Source organism: Dermacentor albipictus, chromosome 3, assembly GCF_038994185.2.
Source record: "Dermacentor albipictus isolate Rhodes 1998 colony chromosome 3, USDA_Dalb.pri_finalv2, whole genome shotgun sequence".
NCBI classification, from domain to species: Eukaryota; Metazoa; Arthropoda; class Arachnida; order Ixodida; family Ixodidae; genus Dermacentor; species Dermacentor albipictus.
In genome coordinates this window covers 1,068,181-1,087,891 of record NC_091823.1, presented here as the reverse complement: position 1 = coordinate 1,087,891, position 19,711 = coordinate 1,068,181, and the positions used below count along the sequence as shown (strand labels likewise).

General features: G+C 44.5%; 1 protein-coding gene across 1 annotated transcript in view; it reads left to right on the top strand.

The window, feature by feature from the left end:
- LOC139057148 (UDP-GalNAc:beta-1,3-N-acetylgalactosaminyltransferase 2-like) overlaps positions 1-11,103 on the top strand; it is a 28,867-nt gene extending 17,764 nt beyond the window's left edge. Inside the window, exons 3-4 of the mRNA XM_070534932.1 lie at positions 8,767-9,024; positions 10,606-11,103. Coding sequence (XP_070391033.1) covers positions 8,767-9,024; positions 10,606-10,897 — 550 coding nt within the window. The 3' untranslated portion in view covers positions 10,898-11,103. The remainder of the gene's footprint in view (positions 1-8,766; positions 9,025-10,605) is intronic.
- The last annotated feature ends 8,608 nt before the right edge of the window (positions 11,104-19,711 follow it).

Below are 19,711 nucleotides of genomic sequence, written 5' to 3'. Positions count from 1 at the left end.
TCATTATTCGAAGAGGAAAGATTGTAGGAGCTGCAGAGTTTTTCTTGATGTATGATTGGAAGGCAAAGAAAATGACATTTCGCTTTTGTGCCATCAGTAGGATATTTTTTTAGTACAGGACACGGGCGTTTTTGCATTTCGCCCTCATCAAAACATGGATGCTGCGGCCAGGATTTGATTCCATGACCTCGTGCTTAGCAGTGCAACGCCATAGCCACTATGCCACCACGGTGGGTCTGCTACCAAGATGCCGGTATCTTCTAACGTGTGCCACCTGGCTTGAGTGCAAATGGCACACAAAAATAGAAGCCGAGACAGATTACAAAGCTGGAATGACGATGCAATGATCATAATGGCATCACAAACAGGAGCATATAGTCATCTGCCCTAGTTAATAGACAACTTGGTTGACTTGGTCTTGTCATGGTAATGTCATGCATGCATCCATGTCATGAATTTATCTCATTCTTGGCATGCATGTCATGATATCCATGGGAATCATTTCATGGTTTGACATACAGACCACGACGTTTCTGCCAATAATTTTATGACATGCATGGCATGACATGTCATTAATCTCACACGTGCATGTCATAACAAGAAGAAATGGGTTTAACCGAGGGGCCCGATTTAATTATTAATAATGTAATGAGAAGCCAACAAACAAAGGCACCAAGGAAAGCATAGAGGAAATTACTTGTACTTACTAATTGAAATAAAGAAATGATAAATTAATGGCAATGAAAGTGGACGAAAAAACAACTTGCCGCAGGTAGGGAAAGATCCCACATCTTTGCATTACACGTACAATGCTCTGATAAATTGAGCTACCGAGGCATGGTTTTCCCATCTACTTTCTTCGGTATTTATGTGTTACTATTAGAACTAAGCTTGGCAGTGTTAGCCAGTGCCACCACTCACAAACCTTGGCAGCAGATGTGGAACATCCTTTCTGCCGCAGGCGTCACGAGTACGTGGTCTTTCTTGGTGAAGGCAACTGGTCAATGAACCCACAGATGCTACGTGAAGGCATCAGTGTTGCCGGATTCGAGACCCTCGTTATGTAAGAATGAGAAAAAAGGCGTTTAACTAAGGGACCCGATTTTTTATTAATCGTATCATGTTGCTTTTGTTGGCAAGTTGCTTTTTCATCCACTTTCACTGCCATTAATGTATCATATCTTTAATTCAATTAGTAAGTACAAGTAATTTCCCCTATGTTTTCCTTCGTGTCTTTGTTTGTTGGCTTCTCATGATATGACATGCATGTCATACACACATATCCAGAATATAGACAGGTAAGGAAATGCATGTCATGTCAATCAGTCAGTTGTAGTCATCTCATTTATGACATGATAGTCATTCATTGAGCTATGGAAAGAAGAATGGTGGGTGTAACGTTAAGGGATAAGAAAACAGCAGATTGGGTGAGGGGACAAACGCGGGTTAATGACATCTTAGTTGAAATCAAGAAAAAGAAATTGGCATGGGCAGGACATGTAATGAGGAGGGAAGAGAACCGATGGTCATTAAGGGTTACGGACTGGATTCCAAGGGAAGGGAAGCGTAGCAGGTGGTGGCAGAAAGTTAGGTGGGCGGATGAGATTAAGAAGTTTGCAGGGACAACATGGCCACAATTAGTACATGACCGGGGTAGTTGGAGAAGTATGGGAGAGGCCTTTGCCCTGCAGTGAGCGTAACCAGGCTGATGATGATTATGATGAGTCATTCATATCACTTCTATTTTCTAACACATCATATATTAGGATATCCATGACTTGCATGAAATGACATGCATCACATGTATGGCAAGATATGCAAGTCAATGACATGATTGTCTTGAATGACATGAGGTGATGGCATCATGGTCATTTCTTTAACTGGATGTGTATCAGGATATGCGTGGCGAGACATGCATGCAGAAAATGAAATTGAATGGCTTGGTCATGCATGTCAGCTCAATGTTATGTCATGGCATGACACACAATCCATTCAAGTGATGGCATTTATGTAATCCATGTCGGGCTATGCACGCTTGTCATGTAATTCATATCCAGATATATATTGCGTGAAAGAAATGACCCTGACAGAACCATGTCATTCTTACCATTTATGTCATGACACACGACATGTCATGAAATACTTGTCATTGATGTCATGTCATCCATACATTTCATGTTAAAATATTGCCATTGGTGAGTAGTGACATCATGATCCCCCATGGAGGTTCCCAAGGCATTCAAGTTTTATCCTAAAACCAGTGATGCAAACAGACACACTGAAAAGCATCTATACGGCAAAATTGACCATGTCGAAGTTGCTGCATGTGAGAAGAAAATGCCATCTGTTTTCCGCCATGGGCTAACTTTATTCAATTCCTCTAGTAAGATGGTGGCAGCTGGCTTCGCCTTGAGACATTGTCTCCACTCCAGAAATTTAATTTAAACCTCCTTGGTTAAAACATACTTTGAAATCTCAATGTAGCAAACACAAATTTAACTAATTATCTGATCCTGTATTTTTTCAAGATACCCTGCACCCCCAATTAGTACAACAGCACGGGGGAAAAACTCCGCCCATTTAACCTGCGAAGTTAACTGCACACAACGCACAAATCTTTGTAAAAACAGTCTCCATTCACGGATGCATTCACGTCTCTTGCACATCGTATCTCGAGCCAATGACTCTGTCCCCCATCTTTTTGCGACAGCTGCTGCTGTACTCTGAAGGACTGTTGTCGAGTGCAGCTCATCGTGATTCCTAATGCCCCCACCACGTGCACTATTCGTTAACAACTAAATGAAAACTAATGACCCGAAAAGACAAGAAGTGGGTGACCATGAAAAAGAGGACAGATGAGCTTCAATGTACAGGAGTGGGATTACCTAGGAGCTAATGAAACATTGGATGGCAGGGAACTTTGCCTTAAAGGCCAACTGCAACAAAATTTCACTTTGGCAAAACTTTTTATAAATGTCTTGGTACCCTGCAGTGCCAACGGTATCTACACTATGCATCAGTATGGCTTTCAAGATTGCAGGGGTGCACAGTTACAATCGTTAAAGCCAGACACAACTACATGCAACTGTGCATGGCCCGGCTGGAGTATGTGCTTGTGCTCAGTCTGGCTGTGCTACGTGGTGCATACTGGTTTTGACCTGCACCAGCTTGACCGATGGATAGAAGAAAAATTCAGATTGCGCATTTCAAAGTGCTATCTCATAACATATATCTATATTAATAACAACTCGACTTCACCTGCCATCTGCTATCCGCCTGGTTAGCTCAGATGGTAGAGCAGCTATCCCGGAAAGGCGGTGGTCCCGGGTTCGAGTCCCAGGCCAGGACGAATTATTCTTCAACTGCGAAGCTTTTCTTTCGGGGAACCCGCATGGGTTTCCTTTGTAGCACTTAGCTACCTTCGGGTGGCTGTCTCACTTTCCCTTTATTGAAGGTTTAGGTGATTAACACCACTTGCATTGACTTGCTAAATGCACGGAGTGCATGAAGTGCTGATTTGGACTGTAATGCTGTCATGTTTCAGTATGATTGCACAATTACCAGGATTGCAAGAACTGATCTGGTTGCCAGTTGTGGCAATGCACTCGCTTAACCCCATCCGGTGCCACAGTGGCTGCCTCGCGTCATGCCATGGTGGCAATAGAATATTGGGCATAGAATGCACCTGAGTTCAGCACGTATCCAAATTTACACAGCAGAGCTGTCACCACAGGATACCATGAACTCCTTGTTGACTGTATTTTGACATAAATGTTTTTGCCTTTATCTCTACCTACCAGAATCTGAAAACTTGTCTTCATACTCAATGCACCACTGCAGCCATTACCCTGCAAGAGTGTGAGTGATTGAAAAACTTTATCAGCTCTAGATTCACTGGTCTTCTGCGGTCTTCAGATGGAATCATCCATCTTCTAGCACAATGGTCGGTTGCCCTTAGTCCAGGGCTCCGCTGGGTGCTGCTGCCAGTTGTGCTCGCTGAATCAGACCTTCTTGGTTGACCTGGCGATCGCTGGAGAGCACTCCCTCCCATTGCTCCGCACTCGGGTTTGGTATAATGGGTACCATGTCTATCTTCTGGCATGCCCACGTTATGTGATACAGTGTGGGTGTTTCGTGGCACCAGGGGCATTTGTCATTGTATTGTGTGGGATAAATTTTGCTGAGTACGTTTAGGTTCGGGTAAGAGCTCGTTTGTAGCTGCTTCCACGCAACAGAGTCCTCTCTGCTAAGGGAGTTGTGTGATGGTGGATACCGCTTTCTGCAGCCCTTGTAGTAATTTAGTATCGCCAAATAGTCTTGGGGTACAGGTTTGGTCTCCTCGAGGTCGCCTACGTTGGATGCTCGGTAATAAGTGGATCCTCGAGCTATCCTGTCCACCTCTTGGTTCCCTGCCACTCCCGTGTGTCCCGGCGTCCATACTATCGTATGCCTAATTGGTTCTTCTTTTGTTTGTCGTTGTGTTATGTGGTCTCCGGAGCGGAGTATGTGGAGCCCTCCGTGCCCTATTCTGCCGCGTAGGTAGTTGCGGCACGCTGTTTCCGAGTCTGTAAGGATTGTTAGAGACCGTTTAGAACGATGTCCCTCCGCTGCCGCTAGAGCGACGGCCGCTTCTTCAGCCTCGTACAGCCTTGTAGTGATGCGCTGGTGATCTAGCATAGGTTCGAATCAATCACCATTACTACCGTGTTGCTGGTGCTCTGCCCCGCTGCTCTGGCGTATGTGGCTGCGTCCACACATACCGTCGTTTCTTGGGGTGCTAGTGTCTTTTGTAGGTATTCAGCCCTCGCTTCTCTGCGTGCTTTGTGTAGGTTGGGATCCACGTTCCGGGGTATGGGTGCTACCTTTAGTGTGTTGCGATACTCGTCCGGGATTGTTTCGGTCCTCTGTATCTCTTGAAGTTGATCGGCGCAGCCTAGTTTCTTCAGGAGCTCCCTGCCAGATGGGGTCTGCTGTAGTCTGCGTTGATGGGAGACTAGTTGCGCCTCTTTCAATTCGTCGAAGGTGTTGTGTAGTCCTAAGGCTAGGAGCTTTTCGGTTGAGGTGTTGTGGGGAAGGTGGAGTGCGGTTTTGTAGGCTTTGCGTAGAATCGCGTCCGCCTGTTGTACCTCACTCTTGATGGGATTGTAGTATAGGAGGCTGTATGCCACTCGGCTGACGACCAAGCTTCTGACCGGCTTGAGTGTGTCCTCCTCTCGCATGCCGTGGCGTCTGTGTGAGATGCGCGTGATCATGTGGGCCACTTGTAGGGTGGATGCCTTGAGTAGGGCGAGGGTGTGGGAGCAGCGTTGGTTTGACTGTATCCACATCCCCAAGATTCTGATGAGCGTCTTTTCTGGTATCGGCTTCCCCTCAAGGTAGACGTTGAGCTTTAACTCGTCGCTGGTGGGGACTGTGCGGTTCTGCTTTCCTCTCCAAACTCTCAGGAGCTTGGACTTCTCAGTGGAGTAGGCTAGCCCTCTTGCTCTGACGTAGTGCTCTATGCAGGTACCTGCCTCTTGTAACTTCTCTTCTTTCTGTCTGAGCGAGCCTATGTTAACCCAGATGGTGATGTCGTCGGCATACATGGCATGGTGTATGCCGTCGATTTCTTTTAACTGTTTTGCCAAGCCAATCATTGCTATGTTGAAAAGAGTGGGGGAGATGGCCGACCCTTGAGGCATCCCTTTGTTTGGAGTAAGGAACTTCTCTGATCAGAGCCCTCCGAGGCCAATCGTTGCCGTTCTGTTTGAAAGGAAGGCTTTTACGTAGCCGTAGACTCTCCTCCCGCAGTTCAGGTCGTTCATGCCCGTGAGGATAGCTTCGTGGCTTACATTGTCAAAAGCCCCCTTGATATCCAATGCCATTATTATATTCTCCCCGCTCCTGGGGATGTTCCCGAGTACTGCGTCTTTGATTTGAAGCAGTACGTCTTGGGTCGATAATTTTGCTCTGAATCCAAACATGTTGTGGGGATACAGTTCGTTGTCCTCCATGTACTGTTGTAGTCTCAGCGTCACCACTCGTTCGTACAGTTTTCCCAGGCACGATGTGAGCGAGATCGGTCTGAGGTTCTCAATTTGCAGTTACTTGCTCGGTTTAGGAATCATGACTAACTCCGCATGCTTCCACTCCTCGGGGATGGTCTCAGCTTCCCAGTGTTCGTTGAGAAAGTCGGTTAATTCTGCGACTAACTCTTCACTGAGGTTGCGGATGAGTGCGTTATTTATCTTGTGTGCACCCGCGGCCGTGTTTCTGGTTGTGTTTCGAATCTCTGCGTAGACCTCTTCTCGCGTGATGGGTCTGTCCAGGTTAACGTTTTCTCTTCGTCGGTAGCGCTCTGCGTAAGCTGCTGGGTTTGTGTCCCCAAAGCATTTAACGCGTACCTTCTCCAGGAGCTCCGAATCTGGTCCCTCGAACTGGTAGATGAACCGGTAGATGGTTTTGTTGTTTTCTGCCTTGGTCTTGGTCGGATCTATGAGAGCCTTGAGGATATGCTACGTCCTCGCTGTGTTCAAAGTTCCGTTGAGGGAGTCGCTGAATTGCTGCCAATTTTGCCTTGCCAATTGCGCTGCGTACTCCTCTGCTTTCGCTGTGACTTCTGCGATCTTTATCTTTAGCTTCCTGTTGTATTTTTCTTTCTTCCACCTCTTGGTGAGCCCGCGTCTAGCTTCCCACAGCTTGAGCAGTCTGGCGTCTACCTCGGGCGTCTGCATCGTTCGCGTGATTTCTTTGGTGTACTTGCGCTGTTTTTCAATGAGAATTTTCCCCCACTCTTGTATTGATTGGATCCCGTTCTCGGCGAGATTCCTATCGCATGCCTCTCGAAAAGCGCTCCAGTCCGTAATTTTTGCCGATCCCAGCTGACGCCTTAGCCTGTCCGAAGTTACTTGCGTCTTGAGCATGTAGTGGTCACTTAACTAGGTTCTCTAACAGGTTTTAACCCTGCAAGAACACCCCTGATTGCACAATAATGTGACTCTTACAGTGCCTATATGCCATTCTTGGGCACCTTGGAATTTTAATCCCACACTGTGATAAACCACGCAAAGAGAAAATGGCATTGTTAGCACTGTTATTACATTTAAATTTACTAATTTTGACCTATTGGGTCATAGCCGTACTGGGAAGGGAAGCAGATGTTGGGAAAGTTACTGTGCTTGGAAACAAACTTAAAAAAATGTTTATGAGTGCAACATATGAAACAATATAGCTCAAGTACAAACAGATAGGGATGTGCAAATAGTAATGTTTGAAGCCGAATCGTATACATAAATTGAATAGTGCCAAAAGCAAATCATATATCGAACACTTTTTCAATAGTTTTCGAATGAAATTTAAGGTTTGATGGAAAACCATCTGGTTGGAATGAAACTTCGTGAAGAGTAGCAAAAACCCGGGGTACTATGCCGACCAAAGTATAGAGTTAATAGAAAATGATGTTCTGGCTCCCACACAGGAGCCTTGTTCACAGGTAAAAAAGTTCCAGGTAACGAGTTTCACATGTCAACAGAGTGAGGGAAAAAAAAACTTCATTTCAAGATGTTTGTGTGAGGATATAAAGTTGTGGTATTAAAGTCATGACAACAAGTAGATGAACTCTTAATTTTGACAAGTATCTTAACAAGTAGATGAACTCTTAAGTTAATTGCCATAACAGTGACAAGAAAGCAATTTAAATTTGCAGGAGTGGAAAGCACAGGTTGGTGAAAAGTCGTGGTCGTACCTACTGGAAATGAAATTAAGCTTTTCCTTGTAAGTCTTCTAGCATATTCATTTCTAGGCCCTTATAAGGGTTCCAAGCCACATAAGCATATTCTGGAATTGGGCAGACTGATATAACAACAGCTTAGCGCCTTTATGTGGAGAAATGAATTGGCGAAGATAACCCAACCTTTCTAAAGCTTCCTCATAAATAACAACTTTCCCTCCATGGAGTGTCATGGGCAACCTTGGCCAGCACTACAACAATACAAATTAACTATACTGAAATCAGGTCTGGTCATAAATGTTCCTTTTCATTTAACATGCCCTGATCGCTAACTTTTGAAACAAGTTTTTCCGGGTAAATGTTGTTTACTTGTAGTACCCCGTTTTACATTTAGTTCAGATTGTGCCTAATAACATCTGATAGTGAAATACAGTGCATTTACCACATAATAATAAGTATACAATATTAACTACATCTTTTGAGGTCTGTGTCTCGTTTGATTTTATCATAACAATATTAACCTCCATTATACTGACACTGAGTAATGAATTGTGTCTACTATTTTCATTTAACTGAAATTGTCATATCCAAAAGTGAAATAATACAGTGCAGTCTCCATAGAACACTATTAACTTTCATTACATTGACACTAGGTAATAAATCTCATTAAATTCAACCACGTTAAGTTCATGCTTTTTTAAGAGAACACTTTATGCAATGATTAAGGGGCATGTACTTTTGATGTCATCCCTTGCTTTTTGTCATTCTCAGCTCACTAACATAATCTCAATAGTACTGATGCAGTAGTGTTATTTTAAATACTTGATGATAGTTCTGAATGTCCCACCTGAGTCAAATCAAAGAAAGTTAGCTGTGTCATTTATAGCAGTCACCCACCTAAATGTAATCAATTTTTGCAGTAACTGTGAAACAATAAACTGCCCATAACAAGAATCTTATTAGGCTCATCAAAATTTGTCTTTGCTTGGAAATGTATCTTAAGATGACACAATGGACCTAGGTGTCCCAATAATTAAGTGCTGTCTCTTTGGTTGCAGGTATCGAGACATTGCCCTGATGCCCATCACAGATGTGTACCGTAATCTGCCACACAAGCTGCTGCATTTCTTTGACTTCCTGCTGCAGCACTCAATGGAGTTCGACTTCCTTGTCAAGGCTGATGACGACTCTCTTGTCGACCTGGAAGGTCTACGAAACAGTGTGCCACAGGGGAAGCACCAAAAAATTTGGTGGAGCACATTCAGGGAGAACTGGCCAGTCATTCGCTATGGAAAGTGGGGTGAAAGCACATACAGGTAAGCTTGGCTCTGCGTGGCTGAAGCCTTAGGGCTTGGGACATATATCCAGGAGTATCTGTATGGTTAGAAGCCACGCGTTTTGCAGAAGCATATGCTTCTCTCCTTGTGCACAGTACATATTAGATTTACAGATAACCTGCGGGGGAGTGCAGGTAGTGACATTTCTTTATGCTTTTAAGCAAACATATACACCAAGTACATACTTTAAATGTTGAATAAAGCAAAGTAATAAATCTGATCTGTACTTATGGACAGCTTTCTATGGCAATGAAGAAGAGGCAAAACACTCACAAAAAAGTGTGCTCCAGTCCCAGATTTTCAGCCATGTTAGTTTGAGCTGGGGAAGAGAAAACGAACACTTTATCTCCGACTGCAAAGTAATCACCACTGAGTGTTGAATTTGACTTGTTTCACAGCGAAGCTGTGTATGACTTGAATCCTGGGATTTTTTTGTCAACAGAAAACCATTTCACTGATTAAAGTGAAAAGTGCCTATCTCCATTGAAATTACACATGCAAGACACACCCCAGTATTCATTTCAATAAAAGAAGCAGGAAACAAGTGTCAAAGCCACACGATAGATGATAAGGCCCATTTGAACGATACAAAGCATTTAGCATTCGCCGCATGCATTTCTTGGTAAAGATTACAGTTGCATAAGCCGCAGTTTCTTGGGAGAGGCCACTGCAGGATACGAAGCAGAGTGTAGCATCACTGCACTTTCACTTGTATTGTGATACTGCTGTGGAAAGGCCACGCATAATTGCGACTCTTGAAGAGCAGCGTGAATACGATGAGCGGCGATGGAAACAGCAATGTCAATATGCACAATGGCATCGTGCTCAGGCTAGACAGGATGCAGTGGTCCCTGCCCAACGCAAGCCATGCACAGTTGGGACGCCTGAGGAGCAGTACAAATACAATGAGCGACAAAGGGAACAACAGCATTCAAGGCTACGTCACATTGGTCTATCGGATCAGGTGATACCACGGCTTTGTTGGCCAACCACCTTCACAACGTGGATTGCAGCCCAGTCTTTCTCTGCTTTTCTTGTCCGTATTTGGGCGAACGCAAAATGTGGAAGTTGCACCGATTCAGTATCTGTTCCAGCGCACTAAAAGCACACACGTAGCTTTCCATTCATTCCCACAGAAAATTGTCTGCGAGAGAACCTGCATGGCTGGTGAATGTCCAAGCAGCAACACGAAACCACTGGCACTCAAGTACAACTTCAATGCCACTGTGAGCCACACAAGAAATGATGCCATGTATGCCCTCTCTGAACTGTTTCACATGCCAGTGGTGATGCTGTAAAGCATGGTGTAAGCCATGCAGCAATGTTAATTGTGCACTGTGCCATATTTTAGGTTAAATAATGACATTATTGCATTGTCATTTCGAATATTTACATGGCTTCTGTAAGCAGTTGTCGTAGGTCTCATCTGTGCAGCGGTTCAAATAAAATGCATTAATTAAACTTTAGGTTAGAAAGGTGTATTAACCAGCCAGTTAGTGTATTTGATTGTAATCCTGCCTTGCCTCTGAATAATGTTTTAGTTAGTACTTTGCCTTGCAGTGCGCCTGTGTACCCTGCCTTCGCATGTGGAGCTGCGTATGCTCTGTCGAGAGACATAGTCCTCTGGCTCGCCAGGAATAAGGACTACTTGTACAGCTACCAGGGCGAAGACGTGTCCATGGGCATCTGGTTGGCTGCGCTTTCACCAAAGCGCATTCATGAACCCCGGAACTGGTCGTGCAGCTATAGCTGCCCTGATGGCGTCAATCGTCCGTACAACAGGGCTGAGCTTTCACCCAGTGAAATGAAGACAGTGTGGTCAACTTTCAAGAAGCACAAGAAGCTGTGCTGAGTCTGGTATGGACTAAGAAGTGTCAGAAGAATCAATAGGAAGCATATAAAAATCGAAATGTAATGCCTTTAATTTCTGAATATATCTGAAATAGCATATTTCCTATGGACATTACATATTTTATGCCATTTGCAGTTCATTCAGCTCGCATAGCTATTCTTTTAGCCGCAAGATTGATGTGGCATTAAGAGTATCACCAAGGTAAATTTACCTGGTAGCGAAGCTTCCATAGAAGCCTATTCGTTCAAAACATGGCAGTTCTTCGGCGTTTCATGGGGCTTAGCATCATCTGTGTGACAAGGGAACACTTGCGGCAGAATAAAAAGTAATGACTGTATATTCAAATGCCCACCATTCCACTTGATGGACGTTTCAAGCTTTCTGCGCTGAAAGTGATGCAGCAGAAGGTCAGCCATACGGTTGTCAAAATCGCACCCCTGCACAGAACATACTTTCTTTGGAGGCTGACGAAAGCTTTGGGTATAGAGTGCTGGTCCCATCGTCTGACGCCAAGCCTGTCGGCCAGCGCAGCTGCATGAAAATAGCTAAAGTAAACAATTATCTGGCCGTTATAACTCGCTATTTTTACTGAACAAGTTAAAGAACAATGAAACTACCCACGCCACCAATTTTAAACAAACGTCAACAAGTAAAACAATGCAACGTGTTAGGGGGCGCTTATTGTAACAGGTAAACTTTACGAGTGCTCCTTTCTGCACACTTCAACAGCTGCATTGCATTGCAAGTTGATAGCGGCATCATCGCCCCCTTCTATGGTGGGTGCTGAAAAAAAGCCTATTTATTGATAATAATAAAGTAAAACAGATTTGTCTTTTCTTGACATGTGTATATAAAATTAATTAGGCATATTATTTTCGTTGAATGAATCGAACTGTGTCTCGTTTTGATTTAAAATGTTTTTTTCTTTCCCAGTGTTTGTTTCCTCCTCACATAGTCACTCTTCAGTCGCGGCTCCTCCCATAACCACCCTTGCTGATGTTGGTGAAATTTGTTCTGAGCTGCTTTTCGCCCGAAGCTTCGCAAGCTATTTGGATCGACCTTGGTATAACTTCATGTGCATTAGCCCCGAACTCCTTCTAAATGCACACTTGCCAGCTTTCCAGAATATTTAGTAATGTTTATGAATTGTGGCTCGGTCTGCGATGGTAATAGTGTTACATTATGTTTTATCAAAAATGCTCTTTGCCAGTCAGTCTTTGAACCTTGCATTGGGTCTTTTGATGATCAAAAGGTGAAAATAGAGTACTTGTTTCTGTCAAACTTATGTAGACAAGTTCCTGAAGCAGACAAAAATGGCAACAGCATAGTCATTGTCACGCTAAAAACACTGTTTTACTTGTCAGAATTTGGCTGTGCTAAGTTTGTTGCTGCTTTTGTGCTGCATCAAAACAAAAAAAAATTTGTTAATAACTTATGTATGTGTCCCTGAATAAGCATGCGTTCAAAGCCAACTAAAGAAGTGTGTGCTATTCCCCCTTTCGTGCTTTCTTTTGGTGTCATGTCCCCGGAATTTTACAAATTTTAACGTTCGCAGTTAGACCGGTATGTAATTGAGATTAGCATAGCCTCGGTTGCAAATGAAAAATATGCATGTCTTTGTGCAGTAAGCTTGGACAGTTTTGTGTGCATCCCTATATTGCATACAATTAGCATTCAGTATATTTTTAAACACTTTTCTGTCCGCGGGAAAATAGGCAGTTTTTGGGTGGTCTAGTAAATGATTAATTTACTGCTACACTAAATTCTTGATAGAATGTATGGTATCAGTTTGTAGAAGAAGGAATGTGGGCCATGACTGATACGACCAGGTCACAGCAGACAAAGGGGACCCAGAACATCTATGTCACCGATGAGGTCATGTCCGCTATAACCCATGATGTGACATCTGTCCATTTGCATGGTGTCTGTCTTTTGGGACTGATGCCACAGTGAAGCGATCTGTATTCCGTGCCCACTTACAGCATGAGTAATTCATACTTACACTATATATGCGTGTAATAAAAGCTTGGGGCTGTCAGCTGCTTGATGCATTGCTGTCAGGTATCTTGCACGCATATTACGCCTCATGGCTGCATCAAATTGCAGCCAGCCTGAGGATGTAGGCTACCTTCAATGGTCAGGTGGCACAGTGATCCGCTCAGCTGTCAGCGCCATCGTGTCAGTTCCGCAAAGCACCGAGGTGGCCACTGCTATGAAGGCATGCTTTTGCGGCACTCGTTTGAAACATGTCGACAACTCCACTTGTCGAAATGTTGGCTCCCACTTTTACCTTGTTCTCGTTTTGCTCATCGTCTTGAAGTTCCATCTCCCAACTTGCCCATGTTTTCCCTGGATTCCTTCTAAATTGGGGTTTTAAGGCAATCAGACATCAAGGCCCATTTTGGACCACTGATGTTTGAGAGAGGACATCAAGTTTATGACAACAACCATGTATATCCTGTCGAAGAACTAAACAGCACAGACATCACAGTGAAGTGCTTAAATCAAATGTGGGGTTTTATGTGCCAGAACCACGATCTGATTATGAGACACGCTGTAGTGGGGGAGTCCAAAATAATTTGGACCGCCTGGAGTTCTTTATCGTGCACTTAAATATAGGTACACAGGTGCCCTTGCGGAGGGGGGGGGGGAGGGGGCTCATGGGGGCTGAAGCCCCATAAGCCCCCCCCCCCCCCCTGGCTACGCCCCTGGTGGTGGGCCATGATAAAGGACCACGGAATGCAGCAGGGAAACTGCCACACAAGCAGCAGTGAAAGATGGTATGGCTGCAGTTTTTGCATACCATGTAAGATGGTTTACGCAGACAATTATCCAACGGTTCTTGTTGTTAGATAACAGGAATGGACCGAAAAGGTCAATGCCTACTTGCTCGAACGGCGTACTGGGCGGTGTCAATGGCCAAAGTGGACCCGGGGCTGCGTGACGTTGGCACGTTTCACAACTAGCGACACAGCGCTTGGTTGTTTCGTACATCTTGGGCCTGTAAAAGCGCTCCTGTGTGCGGTGTAGCGTTCGTACGAAGCCAAAATGGCCGGATGTCACATCGTCATACATGGCACGTAGAAAGTCGGAGCAGAGACTCTCGGGGACAACAAGCAGAAAACGCGCTCCATGCCCGGAGTAATTAGTTTTGTAGAGCAACTTATCATGGACAGTAAAGCGACCGCTGCCTTGAGAAGTATGGGCGGTGACAAAAAGCGGATCGAGAGTAAGATCATTCCATTGTTCTCACTGAAAGTCTGCCACGTCAGGGAACGTGAAAGTAACAGCAGCGAGACAGTCGTTAAAATTCTCAGCATCACAGTCGGTAGTCACAAGAGGAATCTGAGAAAGGCAGTCTGCATCAGCGTGACGATGGCCACTCTAGTACGATACCACAAAGTCGTATTCCTGGAGGTGCAGTGCCCAAGGTGCGAGGCGACCAGAGGGATCACGCAAACCGACCAGCCAGCATAAAGAATGATGATCGGTGATAATCTTGAATGGTCTACCGTTAAGATAACACCAAAACTTCTGTATGGCGAAAACAGCTGCCAGGCATTCCTGTTCCGTAACCGTATAATTGCATTCAGATTTGTTCAGACAACGGCTGGCATATGCGACAACTTGTTCTGTGCCACTGTGACGTTGTACAAGCACCGCTCCTATCCCGATTCCACTAGCATCAGTGTGAACTTCAGTCGGGCAAGATGGATCGAAGTGACGCAAGAGGGGTGCTGACGTTAGTATAAACTTCAGTTGAGAGAATGATGCGTCACACTCTGGTGTCCAATTGAAGGACGCATTTTTTTGCAAAATACTTGTCAACGGGTAAACAATGTCGGCAAACCAGGGCACAAAACGACGAAAATACGAACATAGGCCAATGAATTAGCGAAGTTCTCATGCTGACTGAGGTGGCTTGAAGGAGCTCACCGCTTCAATCTTACGAGGATCGGGTCTCACACTATCCTTGTCGACCAAGTGTCCCAGCACCAATGTTTGATGTTTGCCAAACCGACATTTTTTTTCAGTTTAAAACCAGTCCACTCTTGATGCAGTCGAGAACAAGGCTGAGGCATTCGTTATGTTCTTCATACATGCAGCCACAGATTACATCATCGAGGTAACACATGCATCTCCCACTTTAGACCACGTAGTACTGTGTCCATGAATCTTTCAAAGGTGGCAGGAGCATTGCAAAGGCCGAAAGGCATAACATTAAATTCGTATAGGCCATCTGGAGTCATGAAAGCATTCTTTCCCTTGTCGGCAGGGTCCATAGGTATTTGACAATACCCAGATTGCAAATCAAGTGTTGAAAAGTAAGAAGCAGCGTGTAAGCAAACAATGACGTCATCAATTCGCGGTAGGAGATAGACATCCTTCTTCGCCACTGCATTAAGATGTCAATAATCCATGCAAAATCTCCAGGAGCCATCTTTTTTTCGGACCAGGATTACTGGGGCTGCCCATGGACTAGACGACTCTTGAACGACACCTTTGTTCATCATCTCTTTGACTTGCTGTGCAATAACTTTGCACTCAGAGGAGGACACTCAGTAGGGCTTCTGGCGGATGGGGTGTGCTGAGCCAGTATCTATTCTGTGACGACGGCAGGACGACAGTAAATGAAGGGGTACATCTCCATGCGTGAAGTCGAGTGCAGCCTCATGCCTGGCAAGGACCTCTACCAGTGCTTGCTGTTCCGATGTTCAGAGAGACTTGCTGATCATGCCAAGCATTAGCTCTTCAAATGGCGAATATCACAAGGAGAGCAAGCTGTAGAGCTACATGCGGCTTCATTGAAGAGAGCGATTTTCATGCCGCGAGGTAGGACAACCGGCGTGGCGGAACAGTTCAGTGCCCCCAATGTGGCAACTTCTTTCGTCATGCGCATGACAGAGCAGGGCACAAGTATATTTTTTTTAGCATAGTTTATGTGGAGAGGCCTAACTACAAAGTCAACACAATTAGTGTGAACAGTAGTTGCAAAAACACGAATGGGCGTCAGGCACCACGATGGTGCAATCACTTCTTCAATCACTCTATTGGCTGCGGATGCTAGTTTCCTGACGGCGGTGAGGAAGAACAGCACCGAGGGTACGGGGAGCGATGGGGACGGTTAGTTGGTGGCAGTTGTAGCACACAGGAGGGTCGCGGTTCACAGCGTCTTCCTTGAAACGAATGCTAGGCTGCTGCGGGCGGCGAGAAAGTTTGTTGTCATGTGGATAACCTGTCTCTGCTGCTTGCTGAAATCTGTTATATCAGTCATAAGTCACGTCATGGTAGTAGGGTCGGTGCTGTTCTTGTCGTGGCCTGACAGAAGTCGCAGGGCCTCGGGGGTAAAAACGTGGCTGTTGTCGTTGTGGCCGAGCGTCATAAGTAGGACCTCTGTTGTAGAGACGTGGCTGCTATCGGTGTGCGACTTCATAATCCTCAGTACCCCTCCCCGCAGAATGCGGGGAGAAGGATGCCACGTTTGGCTCGAAATCTGGTGGTAGGCGGCAGCTATGAGTGCCTGGATGTGTCACTTACACGTGCAGGCTGAGCTCTTCCCGAACTATTTGTCGGATCGTTGATCGAAGATCGAGAGGCTGGTTGCTGTCTATGCTTGCAACTGTGGTCACATTGGCTAGCCTGCCAAACTTCAGCGTGATGCGCGTCTTCAGTTGCTCGAAAGTGCGACAGTGCCGAATAATGTCGACAATGGAAGCCAGGTTGTCTTTTGCGATGAGGAAACTGTAAACATCCTCGGCAATTCCTTTTAGGATGTGCCCAACTTCGTCTTCCTCAGACATTCCAGAGTCCACCATCCTACACAGTTTTATTACTGCCTCAATGTCGGTCGTGCAGGTTTTGCCTGGCACTTGCGCATGTTGCAGTAGCGTCTGTTCTGCTACTTCTTTTCAGTCGCAGAGTTGCCGAATCGCTCTTTGATTTCCAAAACAAATCTTCCCCATGTTGTGAACATTTTCTCGTGATTGTCGAACCACACCAACACAGTATCTGTTAGAAAGAACACAACGTTTGAAAGCTGAGAAGTGCTGTTCCACTTGTTGGCAGCACTCACCCGGTAATAATGGATGACACATTCCTCGACGCCTTCATCCGATTTTCCGGCGAAGGGGCGTTCATCTCTCAGTTGTAGAACGGAACTGGTCGGCACAGCAGTTGGAATGGGCCGTTGTTCGTCTGCACCGTGAGACATATTCAACTCCAGTGGATTCAGTGGGAGTCCAGCAAGGTGACGGCTCCGTCGAAGAACTTGTGGTTCATCCTCCATCTTCGGGTGTCAATTACCCCGCACCTTCCACCACAACTGTTACGACGAGTTGCGAAGAAATGGTTTTATTTACAGGAGATGGACGATGATCGTAGTGTGATCATAGCACAGTCTGGCCTCTCAAACTCCTCGTTCTCTTCGTCTTCTCTTCTTTCTTCTTGTACTTGCCTTTCGTATCCATTACAATATCAATGAGTTTGCAAGCGTGAGTGTTCACAGACTCTTGAAATGTCTTTACAGTGTTTTCAAGGCAGCCCAAGCCAGCCGTATCAGATTTAAGGGAGCTAGTGGGCAAAACGATAATGGACGGTAAAGCCAGGATGGGTGGAGACTAAGCAGGATGAGCACGATAAAGAAAAGGGGGACAAAGCCAACATAAACAACTTCTGTCTCATAACAGTGATGTCAGTGGTTTACAGGGTGTTGATGCAGATTGTAAAGGACAGACTGCAGGGGTTGGTGGAGAGCGACGAGGTGCTAGGGGAACTACAAAATAGGTTCCGGAAACAAGGAGGTTAGAGGACAACCTGTTCTCATTGATGCAGTGTATCAAAATATCAGAAAAGGAACATAGGCCTCTATGGCTGGCATTTCTGGATATCAAGGGAGCCTATGACAGTGCAATGTAAGAGGATTCATGGGACATACTGGGCACACTAGATGTGGAAGATGGAGTAACTAATCTTTTAAAAGATATTTATAAAAGTAACGAGGTGCTTATAATATAGGCAAAAAGGCATCTGAGCGTGAATTCGACCGATGGCACCTTGTGCCATCGGTCGAATCTTCTGATTTCATGCACAAACTGTCTAATGCCTCCATGCCAACCGCCACTGAATAGCACTGCGCAAGGGGTGGTAGATCAATGTTACCGGTCATTAACCAACTTTCACTTTCATTCACAAATATGTGAAGCACACTTCTTAAACATGACAATCTTTTCTCTGCTATCGATGCTTCTGATGCCAACATAATCTGTCTTACTGAAACCTGGTTATCTGCGAAGATTGATAGCAATGAATTGTTCGATTGTAAAGAAAACAACATTTGTTGGTGTGACAAGGGTGCTCGGTGTGGCAGAGGCGTACTTATAGCATTCTCTGACGCTGTTTTTTCTTTTCCTATCCATCTTGATAAGGCTTTAGAGCTTGTTTTGGTTGAAATACAAACGCGCTCTAAGAAAGTGATATTGGACGTTTGTTATCCACTGTCCTGTTCACCCACCTTTGCCGACGACCTTCATCATGTCATCCTTATTACAGTGCAGTATCCAAATAGTTTGTTACTTTTACTAGGTGACCTTAATTTCCCTAATATAGTTTGGTATAAAGTGCATTCCTATTGTCATCCTTTCTCCAGTGAAGGCAGCAGATTTGTTTATTTTTGCAATGATTTCAATTTGTCCCAATTCGTAATGTAGGCCACTCAAATTATGTCAACTACTTCTAACATCCCGAGTTTAGTACTCACCACTAGGCCTGATTTTTTCCATCCCATATCGTACCTACTTGGCTAAGCAATCACTTATTGTTTTATTTTTCTTTGACCTGTATCGTGCCTCCACAAAAGTAACCACAGAAAATATATCCGCGACTATAAACACACCGATTATAATGTTATTAACCATGAGCTCTATGCATTTTATATTATTACTTGCCCAACTTTCATGATTGCTTCATGAATACTAAATGGAATTTATTTAAAGAAAAAGTTTTATCGTTCATGAAGAAATATGTTCCACGCATAGTCATCACATCAAACTGGCAATCATCATGGTTTAGTCGTTTAGTCGTTTAGTTTAATCATCATTAAAAAGGCTGTATAATAAGAAAAAACACGTTTTGCTCTGCAAAACTAACCGGTACTCGAAAATGTTGGACTGCTTATCAGGCTGTGGCTACCGAATACAAAAAAGCTCTCAAGCACACCAAGGATTCATTTTTCAATTCTACATTACCATCTCTTTTAATTGCTAACCTTAGGCAATCTTGGACCGTAGTCAATAAAAGAGACAATGCAGCTGTCATCCTTAAGGACTCAAGCGATCAACTAATCCAGCTTGATCAATGAACAAATGTTCTTAACTCTATTTGTTTCTGCTTCTTCCAAAAATGTGTGTTCTGTTCTTACCAATGAACCCTATCGTCTGATATTGCTGGTGCATAAAGAATAATAGATAAATTAAAAGTTTCATCATGTGATGGTCATGATATAAATTCCAAATCTTTAATCGGGACTAAAGTGTACCGTGCTATAATGCTTTCTAACCTGTTCTATTCCAGCAATTAAAGTGGAAAGTTAGGCGAGTTCGTAACGTTCATAATTGTAACAGTGCAAAGAAGACAACAACGGAGCCATGTTCTGTGTCCTTTCACTCCGTCGTCATCTTGTTCGCGCTGTTACCATTATGAATATTCCAGCAATCTCTTTAGACAGCCTGCATTCCAAAAGACTGGAAGGTGGGGAGGGTGATTTCCTTGCACAAGACTGGGGATAGCCAATTGTCACTTAAATATTGATCCATTTCA